Source organism: Pyxicephalus adspersus, chromosome 2 (assembly GCF_032062135.1).
Source record: "Pyxicephalus adspersus chromosome 2, UCB_Pads_2.0, whole genome shotgun sequence".
NCBI lineage: Eukaryota > Metazoa > Chordata > Amphibia > Anura > Pyxicephalidae > Pyxicephalus > Pyxicephalus adspersus.
The window spans coordinates 109,996,170-110,023,193 of record NC_092859.1 but is presented as its reverse complement, the minus strand read 5'-3'; the positions used below and the strand labels follow the sequence as shown (position 1 = coordinate 110,023,193).

The 27,024-nt window shown below is 35.2% G+C and overlaps 1 protein-coding gene across 1 annotated transcript in view; it reads right to left on the bottom strand.

The window, feature by feature from the left end:
• The window catches only part of ITIH5 (inter-alpha-trypsin inhibitor heavy chain 5), a 40,481-nt gene that overhangs the window by 6,865 nt on the left and 6,592 nt on the right, over positions 1–27,024 (bottom strand). Inside the window, exons 2-12 of the mRNA XM_072399055.1 lie at positions 22,449–22,493; positions 21,347–21,510; positions 19,092–19,190; positions 18,341–18,585; positions 13,553–13,722; positions 12,499–12,615; positions 7,750–8,061; positions 6,901–6,971; positions 3,108–3,661; positions 1,348–1,401; positions 166–282 (exon numbers count right to left, since the gene is read on the bottom strand). Of these exons, the coding sequence (XP_072255156.1) occupies positions 166–282; positions 1,348–1,401; positions 3,108–3,661; positions 6,901–6,971; positions 7,750–8,061; positions 12,499–12,615; positions 13,553–13,722; positions 18,341–18,585; positions 19,092–19,190; positions 21,347–21,510; positions 22,449–22,493 (1,948 nt within the window). The remainder of the gene's footprint in view (positions 1–165; positions 283–1,347; positions 1,402–3,107; positions 3,662–6,900; positions 6,972–7,749; positions 8,062–12,498; positions 12,616–13,552; positions 13,723–18,340; positions 18,586–19,091; positions 19,191–21,346; positions 21,511–22,448; positions 22,494–27,024) is intronic.

Here is a 27,024-nt window from a genome sequence, read left to right as displayed (position 1 = left end):
CTAATGTACAATTAGCCTGATAGTGTGCAGTGAAATCAAAGGAAGCAATTTCTGGACAGGACAGGGTTCTGTACAGCTATGCAAGATAAAAGGTAAGACTGGAATTCGTCTTTATTATGAAAATCATAAAGGCAAAAAAAAATAAAATTATAATTGATATCTTACCAGAGTATTTGTGATCTGATACCAGCCTCAGTACGTCTCTGGGTTCACCATCAATATTGAAGCACACTGTCAGCTTACTCAAGGGGAAGTCAACAACAAAATGTGGATCTCCATCAGCTTAGAGAATACAGAAACATACAACATCATACATACAAGAGGAGAGTCAAAGCACAAAACATAAAAGACAAAAATATAAGTAATTTCTACAAAAGCCACTTTTGCTGAAATTCAAATTATTAGAATTCTCTAAATTTAATACTGATTCCCTTTTAATGCCATTGCCAGGGCTTTGAAAAAAAACCTTCTATTCAAAAATCACTTAATCTGTATGCAGACTCTACAGAAAGACCTGTGATCAGAAATTGAACTACTTTATTTTGGTACTGACAAATCCCTATAATCCCAGCAGAATGGCAGAATAAGAGTAGCTCACGGTGAAGTAAATAGGAAGTTAAAGCCATTAAACTCCCTAACCTTATGTACCCGGGGCCACTTCAACACACTCTTAGGATACCTTTTAGGTATGCAGAGCCAGCACAATTGGTACATAGTAATTGCAGACATGTATTATTATTCTGTTTCCTCAATATCTTCTCTTTTCCTCCTTCATATTATGTTTCTTTTATATGTTTTCTATGCTTCAGTGCCAGATTGTTTTTGAAAGTTTTAAAAATATTAATTTTGATTAATTTAACTAAAAGCAGTTTTAAACATTCCTTATGCTATATTTAAATATATTACGTAAACCATCCCCAATAAATCTTTATTGTCAAATTGTTAAGAAAAATGCTATTTCAGGATACTTTAACACAAAAACCTTGAAGTTCTGCAATGGGATTGAGTAATGGGATTGAACAACCCACAGAAAAGTTATGTGACCGCTGTCATTGCAACTACTATAACCCCTATTGTCAGCATGCACAAAATTCATGTATGCCATATCCTCACAAAGTCTGCATTAGTCTCAGATAGGAGCATCTGCAAAGCAATGTTTCCACCCAAATAATGCAAAGGGCTAGCAACACTGTTTTTTTTTGTTTTTGTTTTTTTTAGGGTATGTTACTTTAAACCATTTTACGATTATGTCTGAATAAGTATCACTGCAGCAAATTTTTAGACATCATTGCATTGTTCACCAACCCACAACATTTTCAGATATGAAAGCATTTTCCTTAGATTTACCTGCAGTTTTAGACATTGGTGGTTTTTGCTTGCCTATCTGTTGGGATGGAGGCTCTATTAAAAAGAAAAAAGTCAAACACTGATTGTCACATCAAAACTCTTAAAAACAAAAAGAGAGTGTCAGGCTTCCTGCATGATAACACGTTTCCGTTGATAAATACACACTAAGCTTGTATTGTTGGCTAAGCTGTAAGGGACCTTCTTGGCTTGCCTTCAAGTTTAAAAATAGGAAATCATAATGGCCTATTTTATCAGTCTTACAATTTCAAGTGTTAACTCTTGATATACTTGATACACTGTTTTTAACAATTTATTCCATTGTTTAAAATGAATCATTTTGAAGTCATGACCCACTTAATTTACAGATTTTCTTATCCCTCAATGTATTTTTATACTTAGCTTTCTATAATTTCTTTAATTTTCCTAACTTTGTTGGCATGGTTTTCTCTCCTGAAGTTACTTTTAGCTGTACTACACATGACTGATATGTACAAATTAATGTGATTTTCCTCTGTCCATATTAGTAAAATTGGTATCCAGAAAAAGTAATTAATCGGGTGAGATAGAAGTGCAATAAAGTATCATTAAGGGAAGTATATACCATTAAATGTAACTAAGAAACATTTTGCTACTAGGTGTCACCAGCATTTTATTAATCCACTTTCTCTGACCTTAGTGCCATGGACACACCTGGGGTGCATCACTATATCAGCCTGAGCTCAGAGTACTATTTGTTGGTAATTGCCCCCCTGTTCAATCTCATGATGACACCAGGCAACAGACAGGAGCCGCTCTGCCATCTGGTCCCTGCCAGTGCATGCACGTAGCCTCTAAAGTCTCCATTGGCAGTATATTACCTTTGGGCATAGCTAGGCACACACCAGTGAAGAGATCTGTGCATTCCCGAGTTCTGTAGCCTTGCTGTTAACTGTAGTCCTCCAGCAAGTAGCTGTCTTTTCCTTGCTGCTGCTTACTATGTCTGAGAACTGGAAGATTGGAGGTATAGGTGTCAACCAACCTCACCTGCTGATTGATATCAATTGATGTCAATCATTTCCCAATATTTAGTCATGCTTATTGCCCATGATAGCCTTCAGTTCTTGGCCTTCTGTACGTGGGTTATTGTTTTAATACTTGTTGCTGACACTTGCTTCATCTGACCCTCAGCCTGGACCAACTTCTGCCAGTATTCTGACCTTGAGATTTTTTTACCTTTTGGATACCTATACAGGCCTATTATTTTTTGTGTATGACCTTGACCCTGTCTTCTGACCTGCTGTCACCTAACGATTTGAACTTATGCTATAGCCTCACCATCACTGTGAACCTATCTGCCAGATATGCTTACTGGTCATTTGCCAATCCTTGAACCCCTAGAGGTGATTCCTTGGGAAGTTCTGGGTGCAATTGAGTGCTGAGACAGCACAACTAACCTCCCAATGCTGAGCGGGTCTGTAAGTGTGACTACAGAATGGGGAATTTTATTTGGTTAAGCAAATGCATTTGACACGAGGTTTAAAATTATTGCTCTAAAGGGTGCTCACATGTCATTACTGCAGAAGTTATGAACAGTGATGTCAATGAATCAGCCAGAAAAACATGTCCATATATTTTTTCCAAGTGCAGAAAGGTTAGAGTACTGTTAAATAAAGTAGCAAATGGTAACTTGTATAGCAAGTCCTGAATAATATTCTAACACAAGTATTATTTAATTCATTTTTTAAAAAACTTGATTTGTATACATATTTATAATTTATTACCTTTCGTTACTTTCCTTCCTTGTAAGCTGAGCAGTTTCTGTCCAATTCCCTCTGTGTACAGGCTAGCAAACTCATCTTTAGGAAGATCTGCTTGGAAGCCATAATCCTTAACTTCTAGAAGTGTGAATGGTGTGACAAAGTTATACTTCTGTGCAAGTTTGCTGGCCTTTCTTGTTATTTCTTCCTTCTCCTGGTTTCTGTCACTCTTATGCCAAGCTGTTAGGAGTTCCTTAAAAGTCAGGTAACCCCACAACCTTTCTATGTGGTTCTTGTATTGTATGTTGTCCTCAATAATTTGAGATCCTATAGCCGCTTTTTGTTCAACACCTTCAATCTTCACATCAGCTTCTAAGACGACATATTTGTTTCTGTTACTTGCTGTAATCTCAACATGTAAAGCATCGCTGGATTTATTCATCAGTTTTCCGGCCACCACGATTTCCGACCCATTAAAGTAGTTGTAAAACATGTTCTGGGTGACGTATTCAACGCTATCTGATGGATAGTCAATACGAATATCAGATAATAACGGTGTTCCAATCTCATCATAAAACCTGAAATAAACGTTTAATTTTGTGACATCTTTACTGAATATGGGATACATCATAAATTAAAAAAAACACACAGGGCCCAACTGAAAGTTTTGTATTGAATTCAATAAATATTTCAACAAATCAGCTAAGTACAATCCAGGTGCATGAAAACAAAAGGTGTTCAACGTTTTACCGGTGTTGTTTTTTTAAGAAAGCAGCAACATCTTAGAAACCAAAAAAGAAAAGCCTGTCCTCCCCCCATGTGCTACAATGATGGACATCCTTTGGTGTGGATTCTGCAAAGGCCAAATACACTTCTTGCTGAGCCAGCATGTATTTTACTGTTATTTTGAATATAAGCTGATTAAAGTATTTTTAGTGTTTGGTAAGCCTCAGAGTTCAGAGAAGGAGTGTAGGTAGTGTCAAAATTATTACTGGAATGCAGCTTGAGCAGCTACAGATCAATTTTAGCAAGAAAGCAATGTTTATATGATGTAAAATTATATGAAAATTGGATTACACAGTCATTTTTGGGAGGTCAGCCCTGTAAATCAAGAGTCCCTTGTAGGCTACATTACTTACTATAAAAAAGAAAAGATGTTACAAGTCCAAATTACCATTGCATATCATTGTAATCTGATCATGCTTTGTAAATCAGGTGGGAGACTACAGCTTTACCAAGGGTTTAGTAATATGACATAAATGTAACATGTTTAGTATGGATAGTTATGTTAGCAGTGTATTTATCACCCCACATCGTCATTGCTTTACTTAATAATTATTATTTACCCAATAATTATTGCCAAAAATGTTTGTACCTCTTCTGCCTTTCTATAGAAGCATTAAAGCCCATTATGGGAAATTGTAATAGGCCAGTAAATAATTCTTTGACACAAGGTTTAGCCCTAATAGCAGTGACTAAATGCACTATATACTAGATATAATACTTAATTTTTTGTTTTTGAGGGCTGTGAGGCAATAAGGACTATGTTTATTACTAAGAAATGCCCTTTTCTGTCCAATTCAGCCCACATGTGCAGAGACATACTAGACAGTTTCATCTAGAGGAATATGCAAGAGCTGAGCATATTATACAAAGTACAGTATTTTCCACTATTAAAGTTTATAAATTAGACTTGAAATAGGTTCCTTTGCAGCTGTATTCCCTTTGGCCTTTTAAGTTTTTGTGTTGGACAATAGCTTCCATAAATAATTCTAACATTACTTTAAGAAGAGCCAAGTTATATGCTAGGACAAGACATTAAAGTGGGAAGCTAACAAGAAAAAATAAACTAGAAAAGTTCTTGTTGGTAAAGTCATGACTTGCATAGTTTACTGTTTGACTTAGACCTCAGCTAAGCAGCTAAAATAACACAAACTGTAAAATTCTTGTCCTAAAGTCATTTCATTGTTATCTGCTGAAAAATCAGATGCAATTTAGTAAAAAATTTGTAGTACTTTGTATAAATGTATATATAAACTAAGATAAGTTGGTGAAGTAACAGGATACACTATAATGACTTTGGATAATATTTCTAAGTAAACAAGGATTGCACCAACATGGTCCACAATCAGCCTGATTTGTTCAACAAGTGAGATATATATTATACTGAGTAAATAGAACCTATCATGACCCTGCAGGATTAACAGGAAAATGATATAGAAGGGTTAAAGAGAAAAAAAAAAACGAAGAAAATAAAATGACAGAAATATAAATGTAAAGCTAAGCTGATGTAGAGTTTGACCTCCCTGGCGGTTTGATTATGTCCGTATTTTTCAATGTTAAAGAGGTACAATGTTTTAAATTTCCTGCCAGGTTATGCCCCCAGTGTACCGCCCCCCGCACGCTCACAGTTCCCATTGATCACGCCAAGGATGCAAGGCCAGGGGACACAGATGACAGGCAGGCATCACCGGAGGACGCTATGGGGTAGTGTGGCTCGGGGTTACCGCTTTTGGTACTGAAAATAAACCCTGAGCCACACTAGGGAATACAATCAGGCTTGTCATTTACCACTGTTCCATGTACCATGTTGCTAGGATACATTTTTTACCTAAAAGTTTAAATAGTTTGAGGTTAAAATACACAGGTAGGTATCTTCTCAAGGCATCTGGATTTTAGGAGGTTTGAAAGACAAGTGAGTAGGAGCAACCAAATGTTGTTCCAGCCTCCATGCCAAGCAAGATTTGGGCCTTGTTCATACATGGAAATTCTGGAAAAAGCTAAATATTTTCTGATGCTTTGGATGGCTCACTGGCTGTTTTAGCAGCTGCTACTGTAAAATGTTGTCTAGCACAGACTGGCACTTTTGAGCATACACAGTTGATTTTTTTTTACATTTACATATCCTACTGCATTTTTATGCCCCTCTCCCTATGTGCCATGTTTCCTGCAATTCATATGCACCTCTTCATCTGCCACATTGTCCCCCTGCATTGCTGCCTTATGTCATATGCTGATGGCTGGACAACCTCTGACTTCCATCTGTCATTGCTGCCCCTTATTTTGTTGTCTTCATTACACATACCTAAACCCTCTGTGAACCCCATGTTGGCCATATTTGTGCCATTACATAGCTTCTCTGAGTGATTGGTTACAATGCCAAATAGCCTTTATGATGATCAAATATCCTGGGTGCTAAACAGATATAAACATCATAGCATTGGATGAATGTCAAGGGTGTCTACAGAGATATTATTGACTTCAAACCCAGCATCCACAGGTTCGTATTGAAGGGAGCAAGTCAGAAAAACAGCTTCATATAAGTATCTCAAAGCGGTATAGGTCTCTGTACTTCATTAGCGTTCATCCAGTGCTGACAGGCATAAAGGCAATTTGGCATTGTAACCAGTCACAATGCTATCTATATATACCCTGAGGAAGTGGGTTTGGCTGTGAAACGCGTTTGAAATGTTGATATATGTCAATATTAAGAATTCTGATAGCTAAATATTGTTTAGTGTGTATGTGATATAGTGACTATTCCATGTTGAAAAACATCACTATTTTTAACTTGTTTGCTTCCAAATGCTTTTTAATTATGATAAATAATATGTTGGACTTTTAGGTATTTACCTGCCAGCAATTCCCTGCTTTGTATCCCCTTTAATGGTCTAGTTTATCTTGAAAGAATTTTTTTTGTTTTTGTGATATTTTATACATTTTTACTTGGTCCATGAGAAATATTTCTCTAAAGGTTTAAAAAATAATCCAACCAAAAATGGATCTCTTATCTATAATGTTGCAGAAAAGTACATACCCTTTTAGTTGAGCAGCTGCATCATCCTCTTCAGACTTGGCTGTTTTAATACAATATGGCTCTTTTTCTGACTAAAAAAGTTGATTGTAACCGGCTTTAGTAACATTGATGCCTGTAGTTTACATGACCAGCATTTAAAGCCTATCGGAAACCATTTTTTTTTAATTTTAGAGTACAGAATGAGTAAAACTCCTGTCTTGTACACATAAAAGTAACGGGAAATTGTTCTAGGGTGAGATGAAATCCCCTCCATTTTTGTTGTGGTGACGATATAAAAATTTGGATTTTCCCACACTTTAAGAACCAATAACAGGCTGCAGCCCCATTCACTGTACAGAAACATGACATTCAGTGATGCAGTGTAGGGTCACACATCCAACCTGCGTTGGTACGCATTGTGGTGGTATTTATTTGGTATGGCACACCCATATATACCAACAAGTATTGTGTTGCCTACCCATCTTCTACTGTCTTTTGAAACTGTCACTACTTCCCACCACTCCATATCTCCCCTCCTATTGTGTGTTAATTTCCCCACCTACTAGAATGTAATCCGCCTTCATCTTTGTTTATTAAACTGCAATACTTGTCTTTAATATTGCATATAAACAATTGTAAAATGTATCCAGTTTTGTTGTTTTATTATATATCAAAATATACATAGAATGGAGTGTTTTATATATTTAACCTCTAATACTCAACTATAAGCCATTTGGGGTACAAATGTTTTATAACTTTTTATTTTATCAGAGACAAATGTATTACCAAGACTAGAAGCTGTCAATACAGAGCCCAAGTCTTCTTGCAATGAAACTACATATGGGATATTTGTATTTGGTATCTTAATTAAAAGCTAAATGTTAGCCAACACACCAACATCAAACACAAATCAATGAGGAAGTCCTCAACAGATGTCCTTAGGCTCAGTCTATCAGTACCAGTATAACATGCAATATTTTCATTATAAATATTTAAAGTACTGTTATTACCTCCAGTAGGTGTTAAGCCAAATATAAACTTTTTTGCATCTCGTATGTTGTTTGGAGACACTTTCACAAGTTGGTTTTGCTGCCAAACTTTTATTTTGCTGGAAAACCCGATTATATTAAAATGATCATCAGGTCTCAAGTCTCGAAGAATAGTAAATAAAGCGCCTTGTGTCTGCAAAGAAACGATTTGTTGAGCAACATTTCTAGTAATAGAAAACATTAAATTATAAATGTGCCCCAGGCCTAAATCACATCATCCTGCCAAAGAAAGGTAATAAAATTTGTCTCTAGTATTTGGTAAAAATAGAAGCCGGTTAAAATATATAAAAAAAAATAAATGGGAAAAGTCACAGGGTCACATCAGTAAATAGAAAACATGAAAAATACCTGTCCCAATTTATGCTTTACATTAGCGCTTGTTTTCAAGAAACAGCTTTTATGAGATACTGTACATTGGAGACATCAAAACAAGAAAATCCTTTATCATACCTTACTACAGTACATCAGAAGTGCACTGGACATATTAGTATATACAAATAAATATAAAAACATCATATATATTGCCCCAGGGGACAGTTAATGTTTACAATACCATGGCCATGAATGGTACAATAGATCTGCATACGTGAATAGTGAGAAAAAGCTAGATCTTGGTATAGGGTCAGATTAGCGGATTATCCCTAACTTTTGTAGCCGGATATGTGATGCCATTAAAAAACAAAAACCATCAAATAAACCAGATTCAATGGGAAAAAAACAATAGTAATGCCTTTAATAAATTCCAGTCTTATTATCTTTGTAAATAATAGATTCTAGGATTAGGGTACTAAAATGTCTTTATAAAGTTGACATGTTAATTTTGCTAAATAGATTTCATTGAATTTATTTCAATATTGTCAAAATATAGGAAACCTATTCCAAAAACTGCATCAAGGAGATAAACAACAAACTCTTATTTATATAATTTTAGAAAAGGTTTAAATTACGGTATGTTTTTTCTTTCATAATGATATGATGCCATCACTTACTATATAATGCTTATAGTAAAAATGTTTTATGAGCTTAGACTACTCTACAGACCATGATTTTGTATGTCACCCTAGGACTTTTATGACATAATGTCTTACTTTCTAATTGATTAGGATTGTACATTTCCGCTGTTGTTTATATTAGAAGTGAATGAGGGCTTGTTCTAAAGTTCTATGACTGCTTATTCCTAAATATGTGAATGCATTAGTATGCATGGTCTGGTCTCTGTTGGACATGTTTTTTTTAGTTTGACTTGGCTGTTTTAATACAATATGGCTCTTTTTCTGACTAAAAAAGTTGATTGTAACCGGCTTTAGTAACATTGATGCCTGTAGTTTACATGACAAAAAAAAACTATTGTGATAAAGTAACATCTGAAGTATGGGACTTTCTGTACTTAAAAAACTTTTCAGAAATCCCATTTCCCTCTGATTAGCATGCTAGAGGGAGATAAAGTATTAACATATTCTTTTTACACAGCTAAATGTGAACACAAAGGATTACTTGTAAGACAGTGTCTGATGTTCCACAGTTCTACCCCTGAACTGTAGCCAAACGCAGATCTTCTTTAACAAGGAAAAATCATTTGATTCAAATCCACATCTAAATGGCACTTCAGTAATAAAGAGCATAATGGCGGCACAATGTAATGCATCGGTGACCACTTTCTTCAGCTAACAATAATACAAAACTCATTTTAGTCAATCTGCCAAAATTAATAATATTAGTATCCTCTTTTTGAGTTTTACATGTTAAAAAGAAACATTTGAACTTGTGTAATTAAAGTATAAATCCCTTTTTTCTCTCAGTTTATTCTTTAAAATATATGATTTGTTTGCTTTTGGAGCTCCATGCTAGACCATCTCTCAGACTACTTTTTCCTGTTTCCAGACTGTACATGGCAGCCCCAAATGGCAGGTCATGTAGCTGTAGAGGACATAGTGTGTGTCCTAGGATGACAATGTTACTCCAATTGAGCGATCATTGATATTCTAGGAGTAAAAGCTCCAAGGAAAGCAATATCAACTTTTAAGCTTTCAGAAGAAGATTGTTTAACAATAAGGTTTAGATATATTGTTATTTTTAGTGCAAAACTTTTATCACTACATTCAAGTGAAAGTCAATGTGTGGCATAATAACCTATAACCTAGCTATGACTCCAAATTTAAACCCCCACCAAGCCATGGCACTGGGTGTGTGCAGGTATTAGATTTTTGCAGCCAAAATAAATTTTTGTGATTGGCAAAAATCTGTCATCTGTACAGCTTTCCACCAAAATGCTGAGTTAAAGAAATGACTGCTTTTATTACTTCTTGAGGCAGTACAGGGGTGACTCTTGCTCATCCTACTCTTCCTAATTACAGGACTAGCAATTTTGTAGTGCATTAACATGTGCTATTGTATGTATATATTAATTGCAGTTAATTGCCAGTCCATCAAAAGAGAACCTCAATACACTTATTTTGCATCACTTTTCAGAGATGTGATATGTTGTGTTGCATTATCAAAAATGCTTAAATAATGCTGAGACATATTGGCAGCCTAATGAAAATATTTGAGCTGCCATTTAATGAGCCCCCAATGAACTCTTAATACCTACAATTTACATTTGTGGGACGTATGAATGGGCCCTTAAGCTGACCCCAATCTGAAGGAAAAAATACATGCTGTGTTTACCAAAATGTAAGCAAATGTGTAAATAAAAAATAAGTGATGGGTGAAAATGAAGTACTTATTACAAAAATCTTCCAAATCTAAAAAACCTTCCAAATCCTTCCAAACAGCATCATAAACACAGATCAGAATAAGAAACATATGCTCATAAATACAATCACTGAAAGGTACACTTATCTGTTAACTAAGCATTTCCTGAAAAGAACTTTTCCTATGATGACTTTATTTTCTTTTTATTACCTTCCCCACTGCCCCATTTGCTGAAGGATGCCCCAGTAAGGTGTCCTTCTACAGAAAAGAACTGGGTAGAGCTGATTGTTTGGGATTTTAATGACACTGGATTTTCAACTCAATCAGGATATATCAGAGGCGAACAGTGTTAGGAACATTAAAGGCGCTCCATACTATTACACGTCTCAGCTCTGAGGCCAATATAAAGCTGTTCTTTAATTTGAACTTTAACAAAAAAATGATGAAATAACATTAAAAAACTTGCTAAACTGTTATCCTAACCCAAATTCATAGTCACCTAACCCTAGATCTAAATTATTTGTTAATCCAACTCCTTACACTAAGTAAACCCCTATAAGTACACAATTACATTACTGGGTGCCAGAACTTTATGGTCCATTTCTGAGCTTCTATTATATTCGTGTTTACCTAAATAACATTCCCTTCTGGATTAACAGGGATCAGTCCTTACTGTTACCAAATATGCTTAATGAAGCATGAAACTATTTTCAGAATGAGAAGGTCAATAAGTAACTTTTCAGTTATGTAGTCGTTGACTGAGTCCTCTTCATCTTCAATCCCGCCTGACACAAGATCTTCCTAAAATGTTCCATCTCATCCTAGTGTATTCACATTTTTTTGCATTCTTTATAGTACAAAATGCATACAAAGTAAATAAAATAATCACCACCTACAGTGGTTGTGGCTGCAAGAAAAGATATGTTGCTACTGAAAACATTAAGGTTGCTTACAGGAGCCACTGGGTAGTGTGCCATTTGCACAAATTTGGCTTTTTACTAAAATGAGTTGTTAAAATGCCTCTTTAATGACTGTTATATTTTTTTCCAGTAAAATGTGAAACAAGCTTTGCTTGCAGCCCTGACATAGTGCTGGATCTTAACTAACTTTGCAAGGCTTGTTTCTTGGTAAAGAAAAAAACAGATTAGCAAAAAATGGGGTCACAATAATTAATTTTTCTATGGATATGTAAAAACCCCTAGGTAGAAAATCCTTTTTCCTATCAAAAAATTTTCTCTCCACTCAGTACTCAGCCCTTGGTTCTCAACCCCAAATAATGTCTCTGTGTCTTACTGTACTGTACCAGTAGCAGATGTTTTTCTGGTCATACCAGAGGCATCCGATCCCTTGAAAGCGAACTGTTAGACCTTTCTGCTATATCCTTCTTCACCAAACATACACAAATAATATTGGGAAGTAGGAAGAAAAAAATGGTAAACCCCCACCTATCTACATCTTAAACTTTTAGACATATTACCAATCAGAAATGCTAATCAAAAGAGATCTGGAATTATTTGTCAAACATTTGTTTAGTTTCTCATAGTCATTTTAGAACTATTGTAGTAATAAGAAGGGTTATCCACAGGCCTGAACAAAATTCAGCACTGCAGCTGATGGGAAGCCACATGTTCAACATGTCAACAGCTGACTTTCAAGACTGTCTGGGAGTTTCTAGCATGACAGATTGAACAGATTGCCTGTGCCTTTAGAATACAAAATGTTCCCAATCTGCACAGTATGTTCATAAATCATCAGAACCTTAGCACAGATTTATTTCCTAATATAATATTACCTAGTACTTAATTGTTTGATACATTACAATAGCATAGTTTCAACAATAGACCTTACTGCAGATAACATCCCCAGGAATTCTCACCTGTTTCATTTTAGTTCCAACCATAGAAGCGCTGGTATCAATCACAAAAACCACATTCTTTGGCAGAGGAGGTAAGTTAGTGGGTGCAAAATAATGCACAAAATAACCATTCAATACCTGGAAGAAAACAGTTCATGATAAGCAATTTAAACTCTTATTATGTAGTTTAATATAGGCTTTTTTTACATACCTTTAATACCACAGAAATGTTTTTCAAATTCACAAAAAATTATAACTTTCTATTGGCTCTACTCAAATCCTAAGATATATTAACAGTCTTGGAGTAACAGAGAGGCTTACATTTCTTAGCTGGAGAAATTGGTTCTCTTCAATGCTAGCCACATGCCTAAAGTTTTAGGTTGATCATGTAATTAGATCATGTGATTTCTACCAAAAGGGGAGGACCAGAGTTCAAGGTGACTGATCCATTCTATAATTTTAGGTTACATGACCAAATAGGTTTAGACTGGTGCTCAAAAGTAAAATGAACCAAGAGCAAGCAAGATATCCAGGTATCCAGGTAGAGAAGTCTTTCTCTACCTTTTTTCTTGGGTGAACCCTTGAAATGACTTTTAGATCTTAGAGAACCCCTGCTATAATTACTATATCCACACTCATTACCATAGTGGTCAATGTGAAGAATGCCTTCTACACTGAAGAATGTTACCCTTACCAAAAAAAGCATTAGTGTCACTTACAGACCTGAGAGACAAAACTGCTCATTGCTCAAGGAAGCCCTAGCAAACTCTGGAAGAACCCTAAGGTCCCAAAGAACCCTGGTTGAAATGCACTGAGCTGGAGTATATAAAAAATAGAAATACCTAAATCGGTACTCAATTATAACATGATAATGTGAAATGATACTCTTCATTTTTATTATTTTCCTAAAAATCTGCACAATGTAATAATCACAAAAAATGCAATAAGTAGTATTGTTTGATCCTAGTCTTACACATCAGTTTCTTAAATGTACTTGGAATTAAAGTTCCTTTATCTAAATCACTCTTTAGTACATTGTAAAAAAAAAAAAGATTTTAGTTTTATGAATCAGTACCTGAATGTCACCAATGCTAAGCTCTCGTTTTACATCATATCGAACCACAAAATCACCAAGATTTCCATTTTGCGTGATCCTGGCTTGCTGAACCACATTGGGTTCAAAGGTTATTCTTGCAAAATTTTCTGTCTGGTTAATAACTGTTGAAGGAGGAGGGGAGAATTCATCTATAAAAGAAAAATAGCACATGCCAAATAATTAAGGGCTGATTCCTTTCAGGTAATGACAAAATAAACTACAGTTTTAGTTCTGACACATTTAATTTGTAAAAGATTTTAACAGAGGATACAAGGATTATACATTCACAAAATACATTCAAATACAGTGATACCTCGGCTAATGAAGATAATTTGTTCCGGAATCATATTTGTTAGCCGAAACGTGGTTTCCCATAGGTTTCTATAGAAAATCATTTAATTTGTTCTGGATGCTGCCTACAATTTTAAGATATGTTTTATAAAAAATACTGACTGTATAAAATCCTCACTGTGAGTTAATTACAAACAAAGTAAAAAAAAAATTTATGGAGCCTAGGCATTCATTAACTTTGGAGCTAGCTGTGCTTTGATATGATATGTGCTTTAAAAGACCCCCATCAAGCCTCCATCCTGCACAGGAGCGAGCAGTAAAACCTCCTACATTATCACTCATTTCTTTACTGATTGAACAGTACATAGTGTGTAATATATTTTATTTTTAATATGGAGCAAAATTAATCAATCACATTTATAATATTACATTATTAAGTTTTCAGGCACACTTTTTCTTTAATAACCAAATAGTTTATAAGTACCAATCTTGGCTCACCTTTTTATCTATTTAAAGAAACACTTAAAAAAGGGAGTAACTCCACATACTCTTTGTGACACCTTGACATATCTTCATGTCCGGACTCCAGTCCAGTTCCTCTGTTTAGACTGATAGCAAAGAAAACAACGAACCATTGTAATAAGTGTACCGTACTGTGTTTTAAAGGTGTAATGTTACTTCCCCAAGATAAGTACAGAGGAAGTATATTGCTTCACGGAAATTCAAAAAATATCTGTTCCTATAAATGTTTGCTATTGGACCTGCATGAAAGCCATCTACATATTTGTCCCAAAGTGTACACAATTTTATTGTTGTAGGAAATGATTAATTCTATGTTGAGAAAAAAAAACTAAATGCAATTGGATATCCGGCAGGAAAAACAAAAAAACAAGGAAGAATGAAAACATTTATAGTTATGTAAGGAGTTCCCTGATTGCTTATTTCATGTATTTACTTATTCTGCTTTTGATGTCAGCTGAAAACACAAAGACCAACAGATGCAAATCATGTCTTGCCAGCTATAAGTCTGGGCAAGAGAAGGCTTTCTTTATTTTCATTCCAAGCAGAAATATAATAAAATAACCACTGTCCAATGACATACTTACTGTAGTTACAATCCATTTTTATGTTTACTTATCTATATTCCTATTAGTTTTAGAACCTGTATTATTTACAATTATATTTGAAGTTGTCAGTTATATTTCTCATGCCATATTTAGGAAGAAGAGCCCCCTGTAGTGCTACAATAAGGCAATACTTCTGATTCATAAATGGATCCTTAAGGCCAAATTTTAGTCAACAGTTTAAAAATATAGAAGTTACTGCAGCAACCATCAAATCTCAATAACAAATAATTTGAGGTATATTTGCATGGGCCCTTTGCTATATAAGGAACACATGGGTCCCAGGGGAAGGATAGTGAGGGCAGGTTCACACCTTCTCCCTCAATGGGCAACTTTGCCAGCCACTTGAGTACTCCCCTGGTAGCCCTGGTTAAAAAAAAGCGTTTGCTCATGTGACAACTGGTGGCAGTGAGTTATTATTGCCAATATTAATAACAGTACCACTCACTGCAGCCTTCATTCATTCCCTATAGGGCTGCAGCAGGGACACTCTACATGTAGCGTCTCCTAAGTCCTAAATTTTCCTTTAGTAGGAAAGTACTAAACACACCACAATCTCACTGTCAGTGTGAATTAGCCCTTTGAATTTAATGATAAGCAGAAATCTTTCTTTTGGGGTCATGATCATAAAGTTAGAATAAGATTATCAACAGTGCTGTACAAATGCCTACGCTATTCTAACTCATCTCTGACACCTGGCCATGTCTGGTTATTTATCATGTCCATTTGGAGTGGTGTCAGTGCTTTTCTAGTACATTCTGTTTTTTTTTTTCTAGTACAAGTTGTATTTTTTGTTGTTTGATTATATATCTTTGTACTTCTGAAGAAGATATTTATGTGCACTGTTGAGCTTATACTTATTATGTAAATGAAGGAGACAATAAGGTGATTTACGGAATTTATTAACAAAATATGTGCTTTATTGAACTGAAGTCAAAACTGCAATCTATAATGAATACCTAGCTTTTATTGTTGAAAAATATATATTTTTTATGGGACATTTAATTAACACAGGGATGTGACATTTCTAATATATAGAAAACATGATATCCCTATTATTATACATTATACACTCTACTTCTGCATTTAAAGTAGAAAAGGAAAATATGATCTAATTAAAGCAGAGCTAGAACAAGATATATGTGTTTTAAGTACATGCATGCTAAGTCATATTATATAATATGTAATATTAAGTGTGCCATACAATAAGTAAAATCTAGGTTTATCCTTAAATAGTGAGATCAACAACATGTACTATCTAGTAATAGAGTTTACCTAAAGAGCCCATTCAAAATCTAACCTGTCAGTTTTACCTATAGACCACCTGATATTCCCTTTATTCTGACTTTACTCTGTGACACCCCTTAATACCACATCATGTGATTGGGAAGGGCTTAGGAGAAAAACTGAAAAAAATATTTTAGTTAAGTGATAGTTCAGTTAAGTGATATCAGTGTTATCTAAGAATGTTCCTTCTACATAAACATTAAAACACAGATTTCTTTGCAAAAATGCTTCTGAAGACTAAGAATTGACTTTAAATGACAAACAGAGAATTTTTATGATACTTTTGATATATATGCTGTCATAACATGAATTCACTAAGCAGCCTTGTAAAGTTTAAGTGTATGTATACTCTAACAACTTCTCTTGGACTCTTGATCTGGTACATTTACCAGAGAACGTGTTTTGTTATCTGTTTGACAACTTTAACATGGTATTTCTTGTGAAAATCGTGTTAGCTGATTTCTTGTACTTTTTTTCCTGTGCTGATGTTTATCAAAAACTTTATGGACTAAAGAACATCTATAGTTTTGGATCACAGGAGGGGGTATGGTTACATAGCCTAGTCTTATTTTTCATGCTCTAGCACAGAGGGACAAGTATGATAAGTCATCCCAAGACTGGAAGTACTGGAAGCTACTGGCAGAATCACTTGGTAAAAATAAAGAAAACCAATAAACTAAAATTAAAATAAGCCGCAATATATAACATTTTTGCTTTAGGTTTACATACTCTTTAAATATTTATTTAGGTAATTAAATCCAGAACATTGTTCGGGAAATACAAATTTGTGAGTTGAAATAAGTATTATGTATGTGTGGCTTATATTTTGGTATTATAGTTTATATACACATATGTCTATAATGATATGATAGTATCTAACACACTCTGCCATATATTTATCATCTCAAAGGTCAATGTTTACCAGAAAGTATGACTGTTTCCATAGAAATGTTATAAATAATTTTAGGGATGAATCCATATATAGGTGTTTTGCATTATGGTTTTCTTTGGGAGGTCAGGAAATTCTGCAATGTCAGGTGTGCATAAAGGAAATGATCTATTGTGTGAATTTCCAGAATAAACACATTAATAAAGAACTTGTGGATATGTGTTGTTTCCTGAACTGCCGGTCAATAACACCCACACACTCATTTGTTGATGAGGCATACTTTTAACCAAAATTCACTTTTTAAATCCTGGGACACTATAATGGTTGTGGGTAATTTTCATTCTATTTTTTGGGTTAATAGGTCTTGAAATATTGTTTAAAATCAAAATTTTACAGTTATTTATATTATTATTATTTTTTTATTATTATTAATAATAATAATATTATTAATATTATTATTAAATAGTATTTATATAGCACCTACTTATTACGCAACGCTGTAAATTCAAAAGGGGTTGCAACTGACAGACAGATACAGACAGTGTCACAGGAGGAGGAGAGGACCCTGCCCCGAAGAGCTTACAATCTATAAGGTAAGGGAAGTATCAGGCAATAGGAAGGGGGATAGTGAGGGTTAGACAGACAGACAGAAGAAGATGGGTAGGTAAGTTTAAAAATATGGGTTTTGAGTACTCTTTTAAATGTTCAGAAAGTAGGAGCAAGACGAATGGGACATGGGAGACCATTCCAGAGAGTTGGAGAGGATCTAGAAAAGTCTTGGAGACGTGTGTGTGACAAGGTTACTGAGAGGAAGTAACTAGTAGGTAATTGGAGGAGCGAAGAGAGTTGCTAGGGGTGTCAGAAAGGTAAGTGATGGGGGGAGAAAAGTTTTGTTTTATCCAGATTGCGTTTCAGAAACCTGTCAGACATTCATGATGAGATGGCTGGCAGACAATATGAAAGCTGAACCAAAACTAAGATATCATTTTAGCACTAAACTTTGACCCCACCACATGTACTAGTCCCATACAATACTGATAATGCTGCTATTCTTCATTTTATCCCTATCCAGGAAGGACTGTGATGTCGTTAATGTGATAATGTCTATAGTGGTTTGCCTAGATTCTTGTATTTTGGGGATATTCTTTACATCTTTTCATGCAATGCAGTACTCACCAATATTTTTACTTTTCTGCTTATTGTTTTGGAGTGGGGGAACCTCTAGGGAGGTAAGTCCAGAGGATTCCAGAATATTGACCTCCACCGATAAGCGGCCAACTAACTGCTGTGGGCGCACACTGATAACATGCTCATACATTCCAAGACGTCTTTGAAGCAGCTCCTCATACATGAGCAGAAAAACAGCTTTGTCTCTTCCAGGAATGAATGCTGAAGCATTAAATGTTTCCATTTTGTTTTCTCTGTAAAGAAATATGTAGAATCTCAGCTACGATGATGAAGATGGGTAAAGCCCTTAACAACAACAGAACCTTTCAGTATTGAGTAGAGTGAGGTAAAGGAATTGCAGTACCTGTCATGATTTATTGTTTTCTATGTTTGTGTTAGAAATAAATAAATGTCCTCCTTCATGTTCCTGTTATCACAGTAGAAAGAGCAGTACGAGTTTAAACCCTACTTGTCCTCTCCCTACTTGGTAATAAACACAATTGGTGGTAAATTGCCATAAAAAGTGTGACTCTGTGTGCCATGCCTAAGTACTGGGCCATTCTGAGTAGGCAACGTTTTGACACTTGTAGTGCCAATGCTTGCCCATCCATTCAACATTCAACACTGAACTCCACAATGTAAATACCTGTACCTTATACTTGTTAATATTTAGTTGACAGAGCCACTAAAGAAATTTTTTAATTTTAGTCAAGAATCCCATTCCCAAAATCCTATTTTATATTTCACAGTCATTACTTACCCTCTGTCGCCATTAATTTTATCATAGTCATGTATATTGTTATCTCCAGTCTTCTTTCTCCATGTGACTTCACTGTAATATGTTCTGCCTCCAAGAATCCTGAAATTCAAAACATACCAAATAGTTTATAAAAAAAAGAATGATTCAGTAAATTGTAGGTTTATGCTTCAAATGCTTCCGTTGAAAAGCAATTTCAGACAGCAAGTGAAAAACAATTAGTATTCTTGCAGTGCTTTGCTATCCAGTAAACTCCTCACTGCAGCTGGTGACTGGCTCTCTCAGCAACCCAAGGGAGCAGTGATGTCACACTTCTAAGTTCTAGTTATTGGCTGCTTCATTAGGGCACCGACACAGGGGAATGGTCACATGCTCCTCCATACCTGGAAGTTCCAGGCATTCCTACTGCAGGGAAGCTGCCAGGGAGTGCAAGTAAGATAAATACAATGAAGTCAACGGGGCCTCTCCAATGGCTGTTACTTTTCCCTGCATAAGCAAGGTGATAGTTTTATTGAATAAAGATAAAAAAAAATCTTTCTCCAACCCTATCTCTGACCATCATGCTCTAAACTCGTCTTATAATAATTTACAGATGATAAAGAGTATGTGTGACATTTGTCCTTTTCGCTATGTCAGGCCCAAATCTGGTGAATCTGGATTATGGGTATGGCCTATAGTAGCCAAAAACAGCTACAATGATTGTCATGGGATATTCCAGACATCATGACATCCAAATTATACATTTATGCATAGAAAGAACACTGGTGCTGACAATACAGGTCTTTGTAAATCCAATAAATCAGTATAAAAGCTCTGTACAGTGCAGAGGTCAGGACTATCAAGTGTTTGTAGTGTAGAGGTGCAAAGTCAGACGCTGTAGTACATAGAGTAAATTGCAATCATCAAGGATGTATAAATTCAAGTTACATTGACTAAACATTATTGAGAAAATACCAACCTATTTTTTTCTGTTCTACAAGACTCTCTTATGTACTTTATGAGAGGTGGCACAGATCACCTTCTAAGTTACAGCTAAGCCAATGGTAACATTGTAAACTCCCTACACCATCAAATCAAACTGAATTTAAACCACTGTGGCCTCATAGAATTCGTGTACAGCCCCATTTAGCAGCACACATGGGGCCTGATTTATTAAAGCTCTCCAAGACTGGAGAGGACACACTTTCATCAGTGGGTGATCCAGAAAACCTGGAATGGATTTCTTTAAGGTAATTTGCTATTTGCTAGCAAATGTCTTGAATCCTGGACCAGATCGATTCCAGGTTTACTGGATCACCCAGCTTCACTGATGAAAGTGTATCCTCTCCAGCCTTTGGGAGCTTTAGTTAATCAGGCCCATAGTGTCACATGATTGGTTGGGGGACTATCCCTTCCAATGACTTCATTCTGGGCACTGTCCAATGATGTATCTCTAGAAATCTTCTGTCTAGGTCGGAAGTTGCTGAGCCATGTAGAGACACATTGATTGGTTCTCCATGATTAGAAGCTAGATCCTCCATAGAAGCCAACACAGGAGATAAAGGCTCATAACTAATGACAGAACATACATTTTCATGGAAATAAATTGTATTGTACTGTCTGGATTGGTACCCCAATGATCTTCTTTAATAGCAGTAAGTAATTGAATAAAAGAGGAGTTCAGACACATTTGAGGAAGCAGGCTTCAGGAAGGTGCAGGGCTAATCATATTTTTTTAGTAGTTGCAGAGTCAATGCTCTATCAAAGCAAATATGCAAAAAAAAATATTCATTATACTTTCCTGATCTGGATACTTGTTCAAAGTCACTGGGCCTGATTTAATAAAGCTCTTCAAGACTGGAAAAGATAGACTATCAAACCTTTCTACCTCTAAGTTTTATATGTACACAGGAAATTACATCACATTGTTTAATATTGCAAGTGTGCTTGAGGGGTCACTATGTACAGCGCTGCATAATATGTTGGCGCTATATAAAACCTTGTTTTTATTATTATTATTCTTGTTCTTAATAATGATTATAATAATAATATGTACAAGTACAGTTACTTTTAGGTGTTTTTAGTATTAGTCTCTCTAGTAATAACAATATTTATTATATTTTGAATATCATGTGCAGTATCATATTTATTAGACATCCTTGAATGAGTATTCCCAGAAATAAACACAGTTGACATTTTCATTTAAGCTGTGAGAGCAGGGCACACAGCCAGAAAGTATACTGCTCAGTGACCAATCATTTGTTTTTTTAGGCACCTACATTGTGAAGTTGGAGACAAAAGCTGCTGATGGAATCTGCATCTGGAATACAACATCTTTAGCCTCAGCTGCCCGATTCACCATGGTGCAGGACACAGCCGTGAATGCATAGCGTGATATAATGGTCGATTTCACAGAGAATTCAGAAACCAAGGGCTTGATTTCCTGTATAAAAAAATTGTATAAAGTCATGTTTAATCAGTCATGTATGTATGTCACTGCAAATAACCTCACCGGAAATAAATGAGAGTGGAATAATAAAAAATAAATAAAAGAGTAGCTGTAGCAAAATATCTTTTTGAGAAACAGAGGTCAAGTGCAGCCCCTGACATTACTGAAGGGCCACACATGTATTGCTACAAATCTGGCAGAGATTGCTGAAATACATCAGCAGATAATCAGAGATTCTGGACACGCTACATGGGATGGTCAGTGACAGCAGACATGATATAGGAGTTGTTGGAGACTGGGGAGATGGTTCAGGAGACAGTCATACATTGGAGACACATTACATGAGACTGATAGAGATCACAGCTACCACTTCCTTTTTATAAATCAGTACCTCAATATTTGTGCTCTCTACATCCCTCTAAAAACTTGGACTCTAATTAAGAAACAATTTATGTGAAATAAACATAAAAGGAAATGAAAGCAAAGCTGTACAAAGTGAGAAAAAATTCTGTATTAGACAATTGTCACCAAAAAAACCTCATTGAAAATTTCCCGTTCCTGTTTTGGTAATTCAAATTTGGGATTTGACTTCACTTTCAGTTCTAATGAGTGCCGTGAGCAGCTGCATGCAGTTGTTTTATCAGTTTTCAGTTTTTAACCGTTTATTGCATTCAAACTAATGATAACATATCTATCTATCTATCTATCTATCTATCTATCTATCTATCTATCTATCTATCTATCTATCTATCTATCCTTCTATCTATCTATCTTTACATTTATATATGTATATATATATATATATATATATATATTCCTGATGTGTCCCTAACTAATAATAATGACTTCAGTTGCTCATTGAAGTTCCATTTTTATATATGATACTAGAATAATTAATAGATGAATGTATAAGGATTTATTTTAGCTCTTACTCGTCTTGAAGAAAAAGGAATTTGCCTTGGGACTCGGGATGCAACCTACAGGACAAAAAAATAAACATTTATTGTTAAAATATTTTTGTGAATAGTAATACTGTTCATTATCATATTAAGGTTGTAAGATAAATGTTCTTATAAATATTAATAATGATAATAGTAAACAGTATTTATATACAGAAGTATTCATTCTAATAGTGTATCTCTAGTTTGCTGCCTTTTTTTGCGTTCTAGGCCCCCACTAAGTAGATTCACCCTCTTTCTTTGGTCTGCCAACCATGTTACAAAGATAAAAAGTGATCAGAAATTCAAATTCATGTTGAGAATGACCTTACAGAGGTAAGGTAAGTAGTAAGTAGTACAGGTCCATTTTGTACTTTACAGGAGACCTTTTCTCCAAAATTTATTTTGAGAATGAGAAGTGGAAACATTAAGCAAAATACATTTTTGGATCCAATTCTTAGTTTGAGAGGTATGTGCAAATAAAGTTACATATGACGTTTTCAGGAACAATTGACCTTTGTCCTACCCCTACCATAACTTAAGCTTTTATTTGACCCTTTAGTAAAATAAATGACCTACCCAACCATTAGGGAGCCTCAAAACCTTGTATTACTTTAATAGGAAATGTGTAAATCTGTTATGATTTTAGCCACCTATAACTGTCGGTCAACTGATTATTTAAACACTTTGGGCTTGATTTATTAAAGTTCTCCAAGACTGGAGTAGATAGGCAATCATGAGAGAACCTAGGTGATCCAGCACTCCTGAATCAGATAGCATATTAATTTTAAGAAATCGATTCCAATTTTGTTGGATGACCCAGGTGTACCTATGATAGTCTACCATTTCCAGTCTTGGAGAGATTTAATAAATCGGGCCCTATGATACCCTAAGGCTATGCTCGGATAAACAGGTGATTCACCACTCCCAAGAGCTCAGTTATAACCTCTAGCATTTACTAGATTTTTATAGCAATTTTTAAAATGCTTAAAAACTGCTACAGAAGAAATTTCCAAGCATTGCATTTGTCTTGCACTATAAAGGGGTAATGCTTCTCCACCCGTCCCGTCAAACATTGCTAAAATACTGAATGGCAGGTGTCCAAATAGTGTTTCCATTAATGTCTTTGGCAGTGTTTCCCAACCAGGGATCCGTTGAACCCTGGGGCTGGTACCTCGAGAGGTTGTAAGGGGTCCATTGAGCATTGAGCAGTTTGAAACTCTCAAATCAGTTTAACAGATACCAACTATCTTTTAGCTATCTGTAAGGGAGACATTCTTCCCACTGACAACCACATTATTATACTGGATGTGGATGTATATTATTATATACAGTGGATGTATAATATATACTGTGGATGTATATTATTATATACAGTATAGTAGTTGTAGTGGGGGTACCCTGAAGACCTGAAAATTATTTCAGGGGTTTCCCCTATGTTTAAAAGGTTGAAAAACACTGATCTGAAGAATGACCTGAGACAATAATTAGAACAGTGATAAAACCACTAGAACAACTTCATTGCAGGTAAATGCCAAAGAAAATAGAGTTTTCAACTTCTCCTTTTTGTTTCAGTGTTAATCAGGGACCTTAGTGGTGCTTTACTGCTGTACCTCTTATTATGACCATCTATCTAATCATAACCTAAAATGAACCTCTGCTTACACTTTTTTTCATCATATGCTTTGTTTGAATTTTCAGTTTGTAACAAGTTTACATTTTAAGAAGGAAACAGAAACTTTCTAGATAAAATTGTCTTTAAAAGATGAAACAATTTAGTCATGGTGCTTCAAATGATGGCAACAAATGTAAAAAACAGGCTTGCAAAGTAAATATAGCAGTCATATTATGAAATACAATACAGCACAGTGATTCTGAGTCCAAACCAGTCCTCAATTTGTCACAACATTTATAAACATTCTGCCATAATCCTGTCTTGTTCACAAATTTATTACGCAAACCTGTATGGCATGTGCTTTCAAGCCAAAGCAAGAGAAATGGTCAAGTAAATATATGTCCCTGTAAAATACAGCTCATCACATTTCTACTGCCTAACTGTATGCATATAACAAGTTGTGTTCAGATTCATAGCAGTGTTTTAAAAAAGTGCAAAAGCCCAAAATCCATTTACCTTTTATTTCCATACAGGCAAATGCATTAAGGACACACTCATTATACTCAATACATTATTTCAACATGAAAAAATATCAAATTTGTGTTATTCCTTTACAGAAAGTCAAGAAAAGGGAATATTAGGGTGTTTAAAAAATCAGCAGTGTCTACATTCTTCCTTACAAACTCAAACAAGCTTTCTATCGGATTAAGGTCCAGGAATTGGACTGGCCATTTCTTGTTAGTTTGGAACCAAGGCATTGCTTATTTACTGGTGTACTTAGGATTGTTGTCTTGTTAAAACACTCATTTCAAGGCCTTTCCTCTTCGGCATAAGACCATGACAAATTCAAGTATTTTGATGTATTCAAAAGTATCTATTATCTCTGGTATTCAATACTAGGCCCTACACCATATCATGTTAAATATCCCCATATCATGATGCTTGCCCCACCATGCTTTACTGTCTTCACAGTGTACTATGGCTTGAATTTTGTGTTTGGGGGTCACCTGACAAACTGTTTGTGGCCCCTATACCCAAAAAGAACAATCTTGCTATCATCAATCCACAAAAGGTTGCACCATTTCTCTTTATGCCAGTCATTGTGCACTTTGGTAAACTGTAACCTCTTCAGCATGTCTTTTTTTTCTGTTGGTTCTCTATTATTCTGTTTTCCTGGAAGGAATCTGTGCTCACAGGGGATTTTGACATGAGCAAGGAAAATTACACACGTCTATCAAGATGGCTACACACAGAGGCACTGTGCAGAACATAGCAAGTAGGTCAATATTAAGGAGAAACTTAGCTGCAGGGTGTTTACAGGCAATACTGACTGCTTGTTACCTACATTCTGCTCAGGAGGTACACTGTACAGCAGTGATATGTAAAGTAATGTGTAAGGAATTATCAAATGATGTGTTACAATGTTTAATTGGGGATTGGAGGAAGACTGGCTAAAGCTGGAGGGTGGACATTATGGTATCTGTATGCCTAACATGGCAAGGTTGTGCCATCGGTCCACTTTTGCAAAACCAAGAATATATCAGGTATCTGGTGTCTAGGGATATATCTGACACTTCTCCAAATAACTTCACAAAGTACGCCATAAAAAGACAGAACATAATGAAGGGACTTCAGAGAACAAAGTAACTGGTAGTACTTTTCCAGAGACAATCTTGTAGTACATTGGCAATGTCATATATAAAGATGCAATAGAGATCCATTGTACTTTCACAGCAAAGTACAGTTTTCTTTTTCCCTCCACCTGTAGTGCTAAATTAGTAACTATAAATAACACTAAACAAAACAAATTTGTATTTCACCTAAACCTCGACCCAATTATTTCCATATCCTTAACCACTAACCAAACCATTCCTAAACCTCTAAAACAGTTCAACTAATTGCCTCAGGAATCAGTAACTGTTAATCATAGAATATAGGGGTACACAATTTTTTATTGTAGACATAGCAGCGTGTGTAGCGATGTAGAAACCCAAACATACTGTAGCTTCCTTGGCTCAACTGAGCTAAATATCAACATATTATACATAAGACAGTATCAATATTAGTGTTCAGGATTTATAGAGACCTATATTGGTAGTAGATCATTGCTAATTTTTAAGATGGTGATGGTAAGTAATAGGTGGTTATATACATATAGTATGGTTGGGAGTATGATTATATACTTGTGGTAACTTGAAAAATAGTGTTAGAGGAAAAGCAGTTGGACTACCGTTGCTAAAGTAGTAATATCTCCTTAAAGTTTTGATTAACAAAGGAGAAGAATCCCAGGTATTGTCGGGTCTTTTTGTTATTGAGAAAAATTGTTCCCAAAGAAAATAACTCTGAAGGGGAGGGTATCTGATTTCCCTGTATAAAAATGATTGTGAATCAGGGTTCCAAGATGCCTGAAGACAGCTTCAGGTTGATACATCACACCATAATTTGTGTAATATGTTGGCGCTATATAAATCCTCAGCGCTGCGTAATATGTTGGCGCTATATAAATCCTGTTTAATAATAATAATTGTATGTTGATGTCTAGCCTAGAATTCTATAACCTGTTGACATAGATAAACAACTTTATTGTCGCCACAAAATACTGTCTTTACCTCATCTTTGCGTGATATACACTACAAACTATAAGAGTAAGGTTCCCTTTAGGTTCTGATCCACTATTTCCCTTATCAGCATCTACCTGCACCTTTCTGTATGTATTTATACTTTTGTGTTTATAGCAGAAAGTCTACCTATGATTCCTATAGGCAGCTATATCAATTATTCTCATCCTATCTCTTTTGGAAGTCTACGGACAAATATGGGTTCAATATCACAAAGAAAAAATGCCATTTATGATTTTTATCAGTTTTATGATCAGTTTTATCATGTCTGGGTAAAGTTTATTTTACCTTAAATACTGTCACAATCACAGAAAGAGGTTGAAAATATTTTAAGTAT